Source organism: Lytechinus pictus, chromosome 9, assembly GCF_037042905.1.
Source record: "Lytechinus pictus isolate F3 Inbred chromosome 9, Lp3.0, whole genome shotgun sequence".
Lineage (NCBI taxonomy): Eukaryota > Metazoa > Echinodermata > Echinoidea > Temnopleuroida > Toxopneustidae > Lytechinus > Lytechinus pictus.
In genome coordinates, this window is record NC_087253.1 from 14,057,980 (window position 1) to 14,069,686 (window position 11,707).

General features: G+C 35.3%; 1 protein-coding gene across 1 annotated transcript; it reads left to right on the top strand.

Moving 5' to 3' along the window:
• The first annotated feature begins 1,773 nt into the window (after window positions 1-1,773).
• On the top strand, window positions 1,774-9,955 carry LOC129268768 (uncharacterized). The gene is made up of 3 exons (XM_054906269.2): window positions 1,774-2,027; window positions 3,902-4,036; window positions 8,825-9,955. Exons 1-3 carry the CDS (start codon window positions 1,973-1,975, stop codon window positions 9,046-9,048), a joined length of 414 nt encoding a protein of 137 aa, XP_054762244.2. The 5' UTR covers window positions 1,774-1,972; the 3' UTR covers window positions 9,049-9,955.
• Window positions 9,956-11,707: the final 1,752 nt, after the last annotated feature.

The following is an 11,707-nucleotide window of genomic DNA, read 5'->3' on the forward strand; positions in this document are numbered from 1 at the left end:
GGGAACGTTGAACTTGTTTGGAGGGAAGGGGGGGGGGGGAGGTACAAAACTCTATATGGGCCGTGGAACGGTTTTGAAAGTGTGGGGGTGAGCCAAAAGTGTGTGGGGGGGGGATGCTGACCATTCCAAAAAAGTTACAATGGTCATATTTCCGTTTTTGTACACCTTTTGAAAAAAAAGTGGGGGGGGGGGGGTAAAGCCCACCCAGCCCCCCCCCCTCCGTTTCCGCGAACCCTGCTCTAAGCCTGAATGGCCCTATTATTTTTCAAGCGAAAATTTACTTCTGTTAAGCTGCTGTAGAACTACAATGATTCAAAATAGTACTATAATAATCTTTCACTTCGGGGATGCCAGTCCACCTCTGGTCCTAGAAATGTTCTTTGAAAAGGGTAAGATATAGAGGTTATAAAAGCATGATTATAGTTCATTCATCCACAAAAACCTTTACCCTTTTTGGACTCCCCTTGATTCCAAACAGATTTGTTTTCAAAGTTCTATAGTCATTCTCTCTCTCTCTTTTAGTCCCGCGTGTGTCGATTCATGCCGGCAACATAATTATAAAGATGTGTTACAAGCGTTGAGTCACGGATAAGTTGTAATCCCTCGTCAATTTTCACCCTGTATCCTTTTGCTGAGCTGGATAATCGAAATCCAATATTTTTCAGGTAATCAGCGCTGGGGGAGAAGGAAGGGAAAATATGAATTGATAAATGCCCTGCATCTCGTCACCTGCGAGTTCGCGAAGTTTTAACGGAAAGGGAGATTTTCTTCGCGCAGGGGCTTGCGAAGTGAAAGTTGCGTTTCCCGTCCCCAACGGGCGGAGGGGGTGAAGGAGATGTTAAAAAAAAATAGATTAGATGTTTTGGATACAGGTGAGGATCCCGTATTTATCAAGGGGACTTTCTATAAAAACAAAAATATTGACCGGGGAAAAAAGAACCACCCCCCAAAAAATGGTAATGAAGGGCACCTTTTCTATTAACAAAAATGACCAGCTAAATATGAAAGAACAATATCGTCCTCAACTTCTGTTATGTTTTTATCTAAATTAACTTTCAGTGATCATCAAATTGCATGATGATTATTTTTTTATTATGTCTAATGTACATAATTTCAGGATATCAGACTGTTTCCAAAAAGTGATATCGACACGATATGTCAGTGGCGTACAGAGGGGGGGGGGGGGGCTCTTGCCCCCCCCCCAAAAAAAAATACAACGACCAAGGAAAAAAAAGAAAAGGAAAGAAAATGAAAGAGGGAAGAGTGAAATTTGATATTATTTTCTAAATATTATGTCAAAATCTATCAACAAAATTGATTTTGTAATAAAATTGTCGAAATTTTTGCTCGCTCGCTTTCCTTTCTGACAAGTTTTTTTATAAAATTTACACAAAAAACATGTTTATCCCCCTCTAAACTTTTGGTTCATTACGCCACAGCGATAGGTGAATACAATACTGTATCGTAGATAAATGAGCATATGTTAATGAATAACAAGAAAGGCTAAAATTCTCTCTTGATATTGACATTCAAATGTTTTATCACTTTGAAAAGTGAACATTTTGTCTTTGATATAAGCTCAATATGCATGGCTTAAACGCATATGTTAACTAATGAGTAAAACCCTTTTACCATTCTAATAAAAAATGTTTTGTTTTCACTAAAGATTTAAAACATTATCATTATTCAATAAATATTTCCTTACTCTGCTCAAAATATTGTTACCATTTTTATTTCAGGAGAACTATATATCATCTTCATTCGTTAACGTTTAGATACTTGGCGAATAGGCACCGAAAACTAAATTAGAAATCTCTGTGGCTGTCTATTATGCCATGAAGGTACAAAAAAGTTAAGTTTTGGTCCCCCTGCCCCCAGCCTTCGATATTTCAGCCAACGAATCGGTCTCCCTTGGACGTGTATTTGAATTGTCTCCCAGTTCTTTCTTTTGGCCGACAGATCAAAAGCAAAAATGGCTTCCACTTTTGGTTTTATAACTGTTATAGCAGCATGTCTCCTCGTCACAGGTGAGTTTTTTTTAGTTATTATTAAAAAAATATATTTTATGGGCGTGGCATTTTTTTTAAATTCATTCCTTAGAACGAGCCTTCTACATTTCTTTTTAAGGCTAATACCTTTTAATACTTCAAAAGCGTGGACGTGTTGGTTCATGCCTTGGCTATAGTACAGGTACGAACCATCTATAATCTTGGCCTGGATTTGTTGGTGAATATGTTTGTGCCCAACCCCCAAATATTGGTCAAAGTCAACACAGAGTTTGGTGAATTGTTATGCATTAGTTATTTAGCTGAAGTCATCATGAATATATTTTCTGTTATTCTGTTATTCATTATCAAAGATACTCATACTACGATATTAATGTCAGTTTTAGCGGTCTATTCTTTGGAATAAGATAAGATATGGAATAATATTCTTTTACATTTTGACTAATCCTTTTTAAGGAGTGCATTGTAAATGTGAAATTCAACCGTTTTATTGAAATAACTATAGCTTTATCGAAATTAATTTCCGTAGAAATAAATTACTTACAATTGTCAATTCATTTTGATGCAATTACATACCTCCATTGGATAACTTATTAACAAAATGATGGATTTTATGAATTGTGTACGAAATAACCTGTATATTTAAACAAAAATAATAGGAACCGATGATATGAACATATGCATTCATTTATTTCTTTTTATCTCTGTTTTAAAAAAGCACTAAAATGTCAGGAATGCCATATCTGTTATTTTCTATCGTATAAAGCGAAATAACACTTACAAAAAGAATTACGGGTTTCCTGGTTAATATACAATTTAAATCCTTTTAGAGTGCATCATGACTCCTTTTGGAGTGAACTGCAAGAAGAGGCACCGTGCAGTTCACTCCAAAAGGAGCCATAATTCACTCTAAAAGGACTTACACTTTAATCCAAAGGGATTGTCCTTACATCACTCCAAGAGGAGTGCGATTATGGACTTAGATTTGCTCTTTTGCATTTAGAGAGTATACATTTGCTCTTACAACAATTGATCCTCCGTTAAATTTCTCTGAAAATATACAGTAAGCCTGACACGAGGCCTGTGACAAGGTTTTCAGGATCGTGCATGCTTTAGAATAAAGATTAAAATTTAAGCTCAGGTTTATGATTGGCTTAATGTGCATTTTCAGTAAGACCAAAAGTCGCAGGAGCTAAGGTTATGGCATCAGCGTGCACTCTAAACTTCAAGAATTTGAAATAAATACAGTTCGGCTGTACGGCAAACCGAATATTGGATTTAATTTCAATCTTAAGGATTAATTTTAAATCTAAAACGATTTGAATTCAAATAATTTAGCTTTGTATTCAAATCCACAATTTTTAAATCAAAATCTACATTATATTGCTCGGCTGGTCACCATTCACAGCCAACCTGTATTTATTTTCAATCTTAAGGAATAACTTTTAAATCCCAAAAGATTTAAATGGAAATTATTTAGCTTTATAATTTAATTCACAAGATTTTAATCTACACAGTAAAAAAAATAGCACGTTGTTTAAGCCTGTCACTCTAACAACAGGTTGTTTAAACTGTTTTGTAAGTATTTAAACTTTTTAAACAACTTGTTTAAAAAGTTTAAACAGTTGTTTAAAAAGTCTAAACATTTGTTTAAAATGTTTAAGCAGTAGTTGTTAGAGTGACGGGCTTAAACAACGTGCTTAAAATTTTAAACAGCGTTTTTACAGTGTAAATCTACATTGTTCTGCTGATAACTATTCCCGGCCAATCTGGATTTATTTTTAATCTTTGAAATATAGAGAGAAGAAGCATAAGAAGAAGAAAAACAAGATGATGTCTAGGTCAGTCTATATACAAATATTTTGTAATCAATTTCTCCGTTTATCTCTCTATAGTTACGGCTTTAAATTGTTACACATGCAACAACTGCGGCCAGAGACAGATGACCCAACGACAAACCCTGAGGTGCCAGGCCGGAGTTATGGGCATGTCGATCCCCCAATGCTTCCATGAAATCACACAAATGGGCAGTAAGTTAAAATTTTCAATCTCTTTGTTTAAAGCAGCCGCAAACCACTAGTATAAGTGGCGCCACCTCTGGTCCTCAACTATTAAAGCCTGGCCAGGTTCCTAACCCATAATGCAGCATTCTGAAGCATGTAGTCTTGCAATATAGACCCATTTTACTTAAATTTTGCTTTTTAATTGCTAAACATATTCAGCAAAACTTTCTTTAAAAAAACATTTTAACTTCTCTATATGATTAAAGTCATAGGCTAATTTGTTATCTTTATTATTAATATTTATCTCAAAATATACATTTCAAGACCAGCTATTCATAACACACAGTCAGCGAGAGACCACAAACGCTAGTGTTGTTCAATTCTCGCCCTTTAATACAAAAATGATTATACTACTACTACTACTACTTATGATGATGGTAATAATGATTATAACACTAATAAAATAATAATGATGATGATGAAAATGATAATAATGCTAATGTACAACATTTATATAGCGCTTTATACAATGTTTTTAAAGGGATGGTCCGGGCTGAAAGTATTTATAGCTTAATAAATAGAGTAGAATTCACTGAGCAAAATGCCGAAAATTTCATCAAAATCGGATAACAAATAACAAAGTTATTGAATTTTAAAGTTTAGCAATAATTTGTGAAAACAGTCGTCATAAATATTCATTAGGTGGGCTGATGATGTCACATCCCCACTTGTTCTTTTGTATTTATTATTTGAAATTAGGTTTATTGAAATTTTTTCCTCCAAGAACTAGAAAAATTGGATTGACAACTTATTTAGTACATTAGATATTCATTGCTGCAACTTATTTCATTATAAGGCAGACATATTTATTCACACAAGTATGAAATAATGAAAAAATATGATTTTATGTAATAACATAAGAAAACGGAACGTGGAGATGTGACATCATCAGCCCACCTAATGAATATTCATGATGACTGTTTTCACAAAATATTGCTAAACTTTAAACTTCAATAACTTTATTATTTATTATCCGATTTTTGTGATATTTTCGGCATTTTGCTCAGTTAATTCTACTCTATGTATTAAGATATAAATATTTTCAGCCCGGACCATCCCTTTAATTATGACCCGAACTAATTAGTGATGTGCGGCCTTTAGCACGGCTATACTCTGATCGGGCGTCAATGAATCTCTGAGCTGAATATTGAAAATTTAATACGGAGCTTTGATCTGTCGTCTACTTCATGAGGTGGCGGTATATTTATCTTAAGCTAAGTCGACTTAATAGCCTTATTATGTCGACGTGGCGAGATACGGTCGGTATCTTCCAAATTGACTTATAAAAAGTTACATGTCGACATGAGTTATCTCGCCAAGTCAAGATATCATTTTTTATGTCGACATTGTGAGATGATACGTAACTTTTTTATAAGTCGACTTGGGAGGATACCTTATGTCATCATGTCGACATGACAAGGTTATTAAGTCGATGATTGTGGTAAGATAAACTATCTAGCCGTTTCATTAAGTTTCTGTTTCTGTTTCTGTTTATGGTAACTCCCGTAGGAGCTCGGCAGGACAGCGTTTTGCTGGTAAATGCCGAGCTGGTATATAACCAATTACCTCAGAAACATTTTACGTTTAGGTTAATCAGTCATAGTGGCTGACGTTATAGACGACAGATATTACTCTCGAGCCTTTTTGTCAAAGTGGAGACAATGGCAGAGTAGGGATTCGAACTCAAAACCTTGCAATTATGAGTCCAAAGCTCTAACCACTGGACCACACGACCCGTAGATTACAGTTACGGCTTCCTTAAATTCAGTAATTTGTTTAGGCATAACAACAACAAACAAAGAAATAAAAAAAAACAAGAGACATCACGTTGATCGAAGGGGAAGTTCAACCTATTTTTAGGTGAAAGCGTGAAAAACAAAAAAAAATTGTGACGATTTGGCGAAAAGGAAAGGATCTTAATTTGCTAAAAATGATCTTAATTTGCTAAAAATGTTAGCCACAGAAAATCATTCACAGAAGGGCTGGACATGGATGCAGGGAGGAGGCAATTAGTCACAGTCATTACTTAGTTATTCCCAATTATTTATTTCCCAATAGACACGCGTGTTTAATAGCAGAGAACGAAAATTCAAATAAGTAAGGATAAAATAAGGGGAAAACAAAAGTATCTTAACCTTTAAAAGGAGTAGTCCAGGCTGAAAAATAATATGGTTTGAACAGATCAAACAAAATCAGACACACAAAACAATGAAAGTTCATCAAAATTGGACAAGGAATAGCAAGGGCATTTGACATTAAGACATTCCAACTTGTACATGATTTCGGTGAAACCGTTTTTTATGCACGTATTCAATAATATGCAATGAATAAGCCCATAATGTTATATCCCCACTTATTTTTTTTTATGTGAATTCACATTTATTCATTTTTTTGTCATCACAGGATAGAAAAATTGAACTCAATACTGATTTAATGTATAAGAAAATCGTTGTTGCAATTTATTTTGTTGCTAGGCAGACATTATCATGTATCAAGTCATTATTATGATCAGTTATGATTTCGTGCAATAACACCAAAGTGGGGGCCTGAACTCATCAGCCTACCTATTGCATATTCTGTTTTCACAGAATATAACTAACTTTAAAATTCAGTATATTTCAAGATTTTGGATTTTGCGCTTTGTGTTTCGATGTTATCATTTTCAAGCTGGAACACCCCTTCCAACAATATTTTAACGAGAATCTTCTATTTTTCCAAAAAAACACACAAAAAAATAGGAATTATATTAAGCTCAACACTGAAAAAAAAATTCAAATTTGCATAGATATTTTTCTGAATGAAGCATCTGATTCGTGTATCATTGTACCATCTTCTCGTTGGCTTTTGTTCGATGAAGGCATTCAAAGCACTCTAAGAAGGCTTTTATTTCGAGAAAAAGTTAACAGTCTAGAAAACTTGGGATGGGCTGCCGTGCAGGATGAAGCAATTTCCCCAAGGCACGAGAATGCGGAAGTTTCGTAATTCCGAAAACATTTTTGAAAGGGCAACTTATTTTTATAATAGTTTCGTGTCGTGCACATTAGGTACCGTTGTGTAGACATGGGAGTGATGTCACAGGGAGAGAGGGGGGGGGGGGTGGGGGGTTCAGCCGTTCCTTTCAATTTCCAATTAGTGATGCCAAGTAAAAGGAGGGGAAAACACATGGCCCGGGAAGCGGGGGTGCAGCTGATGCAAAGGTTGCGAAGCACCCCTGGAAATTCGGTTAGTATGCTATGACATCATAGACATCTTTTACCAAATAAGCACATAGGCCAGAGTCACATTTTACTTTTTGGGAAGGGGTTTGTGGAAAAATTGACTTTCATTCGGAAGAAATATTTTTTCTTGATAAAAAAACAATTTGTTTATTTATTCATTATTTATTTATTTATTTGTTAATTTATTTATTCATCCATTTATTTACCTATTTATTTATCTATTTTTGGAGGGGGAGCTTGTAAACATTTTCTATACAAAAACCACCATCATTCGGCATTGAAACTTACAAAAAAAACATTTTGCTTGTCAAATTTTGTATTAACAAACCAGCACCCCTCTTACTGGAAAATCGTTCCCAGGGTCGTGGGAAAAAAGAACGACGAAAGAAGGCATCAAAGAGAGGAATCGATTGTTTGAACTCTAAATCACGTTCCCTGGTCATGTTGTGCCTCTAACCCCCTCCACCTCCCCTCCCCCTCCCCTCCCCTACCCCATCCCCTCTATATAGCATACCGTGGCTCTACCCCCGTACACAACCGGGCGTTTTATCGCCTAACATGCTGTGACATCTATCCTTTGTTTTGATTGGCGGAGTCTGAGGCAAATGCGTTTGACTATTACCATGGTAACATTGGGATAATTATCAGCGCTGACAACTTCAGTTGAATCATAAAGATGCGTTAAAGGTGTACCCCTGGCTGAAGGAAATATGATTTGAAGAGATAAAGTAAAATCAGACAAACGAAACACTGACTCAAATCTCCACAAAATCGGACAAGGAATACCAAGGTTATGATGGCCGCTTCTTAAAAATCTGTACTTTTTCGGTGAAACCGTCCTTCGCGTGTCTTCATGAATATGCAATGAGCAAGCTGATGTTGTCATACCGCACTTATTCCATTGTATTTTGTTGTTATGAAGTTTTATTAGGATTCTATCTTTGACAAATTCTGATTGACTACTGATTTAATTGCTGTAACGTAATTCATTACAAGAGAGACATGGTCATACACACGTGTGAAAAATATGAAATAACTATGATTTCATGTAATAACATAAGCAAAAGGGAAGATAGGGAAATTATATCAATAGTCTACAACGGTGCACATAACTTTTTACGATTTTTATTTTATTTTTATTTTTTACAAATATTGCTAAACTTTTTATTTTCAAGTGGACACACAAAAAAAACTATCGAGTTAGCTGCAGATGTTGGGCAACGTACTGTCCACACAACAATTTTAAAAATTTATCAAATTTTGGGTAGTTTAAACCGATGTGTGCTTTGGGTGAAAAGTGCACAGTATTGGTTGAAAACTACCCAAAGTTGGATACATTTTTTTTTAACCAATAATTGTTGTGTGGACAGTATGTTGCCCAACATTTTAAGAGTGTACAAATTTCGAAGATATAAACGTTTAATCCCGTTGTTACCCCTACTTTCCATATCATTAAATGTATACGTTAATTAATGTCTACTTGAATATGACGGAATTTGATTTAGTTAATTGTTATCATCTTTATTTTTTTCCACAGCAATAAACCGTGGATGTACAAACCGCACCGATTGCACATTCCGCTCGTCCCAGCGTATGGAACGCCAGTGCGGTCCCGGAGTGCAGCCGCCATGCTTCTCCTGCTGCGAGACAGACAACTGCAACGTGGGAGCAAACAACGGCGTTACCATGCCAACGGTTTCCATGGCAACATTCCTTCTCATCCTCGTCCCATCTATCCTCTCGATGTTTGTCAGCTGGTAGAAAGTGCTTTCTGAAATAAAAGGCGGGACAAGCTGGGGCAATATTCCTGTTGTAAAGTGGACTGCATGGATTCGGGGAGGGGGGCATGATTTTTTTATGGACAAAAGTGTGTAAATAATTATCAATCTTTAGACGATTCCCAATATTATTTTGTAAATTTACAATGATGCTAATTATAACTACTTTACGATACGATAAATGACTGTAGATTCTTCCGTATCATAGTCGCGGAGCTGGGAAATAAGGCCAGTTTGATATCGATAGTAACTTCCACTGAATACCTGATTTTGATTGGCCAATGTGCAATAATGACGACACTGTCTTAGTTACTATCGATTATGAATTTACTATGATTATTGGTTGTATAAAGCGGGAGTGATCACTTACATTTTATTCATTAAGTCTTTCATTTTCGTGAAATAAGGGTAAGGCGAAGAATTTCAGACAACGAAATCATGTAAACCATTCGCCTGAAAAATAATAAAATTTATAATATCTTGTTTTCTCTTTTCATTTTTTATGATTTCGTTTTCATTTTCAACAAAAGAACGCCTCATTATGATCATTATTAACTTTATTGTTATTATTCATTGTTGTAAACAGAATCTAATTTTTTTTATTTTGTAATTATCGTCATGACCTTTATATATTTTGTTATTTGTTTTCATTGTTGTCAAAAGCACAAGTATTGCTGTCATTTTAAATATACATTTTCCAACTTAGTCTTTAAAAAGTATATAACCATAGTTCCTTTTTTTTTTTTGGGGGGGGGGGGCAGGGGGTAGATGTTAAGACCTATACCCGTATCAACACCAAATATGGAAAAAAAATCTTGCCTTATTTGATTGTATATGATGTTTGTGGAAAAAGAAACAATTAAACGAGACTTTTCAGATACAAATATTAAGCTAAACTGAAGTGTAGACTCGTCATTATGGTACATGTAGGAATATAGTTTATGATGAATGTTTGGGAAAGATGAATTTTTAAACACAAAAAGAAGTCTTTTTGAAAAAAAACACAATCTCATTATGCTGATTACATCATCTTTTCACTCAATTTGTTTTCCGGTCCCAATTACTGATCCTAGAGACAGTCTATTGGGTGAATGCATTTATAAGGGCCAATTGCATTTTTGGTGCCCCATTTATAACAGGTGTCGCGGAACAGTTTGAAAGAGGGGGGGGGGGGGGGGGTTAACACATAGACAATTACAATCAGGGCAGCGTTTCATCAATATTTTGGTCCGACAAGTTGTCAGATCTGACATCTTTCCTTGATTTTGATTGGCTGAAATGCACTGTTACTATGGTAACTGTCGGTTAAAACAGGATTTGTCGGATGAAACGTCCGACGAGTCCTTTCATGAAACGCTCCCCAAAATTATGTCAAGATGTACACGTTATTTGAAAAATCTGGAGCCCCATCCTCGGTTCCGTGGCACCAACAATTTAAAAGATTAGGAGATATTGAGATTATTTAAAATGGTCCTTGAACTAAATTCAGTTGGACTTCAGTTGAATACCAAATAATGAACAGTAGGCCTATAGCACTAGCGTACCTAAGGGGGGGGGGCAGACTGCCCTCCCTGACGAGTCACAACTCATGCAGGTGACGTATCCCTGGCCCCTGACGAGTCACAACTGATACAGGGGACGTGCTCCCCCCTTTTGAGAAGCCAAATCAATAAGTTTTAATGTAAAAATGCAATAAAAACAGACGTGTACCCCCTCTTTTGAACCTGAAGACCTTTTTTTTTTGCATGTCAAATTTTTTTCTGGTAAGAAATCCTTAATTTGTGGATGAAGACCTTTTTTATTTTATTTTTTTTGCTTGTCGATTTTTTTTCTGGTGAGAAATCCTTAATTTGTGGATGAAGACCTTCTTTTTTTCGCGGACGAAATATCCTCCAAAAAATGTGCCCCCCTGTTACACCCACAAATGTAATAATCGCCCACAAATGTAATAACGCCCACAAATGTAATAACACTTTACCCACAAATGTAATAACGCCCACAAATGTAATAACACTTTACCCACAAATGTAATAATTTCACCCACAAATGTAATAATGCACTTTACCCACAAATGTAATAATTTTTGATCGCCCACAAATGTAATAATGACTTTACCCACAAATGTAATAAATTTGAAGGGATTTTTGGCGAATCCGTTCTTAACTAAAATCCTATAGTAATGCGTTCATATAGCACAAAAGTGCAAAGTCTTTTTTCCAGACCCGGTTAATAAAACATTATAGTACAAGTCCAAGGTCTTTTTCCAGACCCGGTTGTTTCAAAATTATAATATACGTCCAAAGTCTTTTCTCCAGACCCGGTTAATTCAAAAATTATAATGCAAGTCCAAAGTCTTTTTTTTCAGACCCAGTTGTTTAAAAAATTGTAATATAAGTCCAAAGTCTTTTTTCCAGACACGGTTGTTTCAAAAATTATAATGTAAGTCCAAAGTCTTTTTTCCAGACCCGGTTAATTCAAAAGTTATAATATACGTCCAAAGTCTTTTTTCCAGACCCGGTTAATTCAAAAATAATAATAAACGTCCAAAGTCTTTATTCCAATCCCGGTTAATTCAAAAATTAGAAATGCAAGTCCAAAGTCTTTTTTTCCAGACCCCGTTGTTAAAAAAATTATAATGCAAG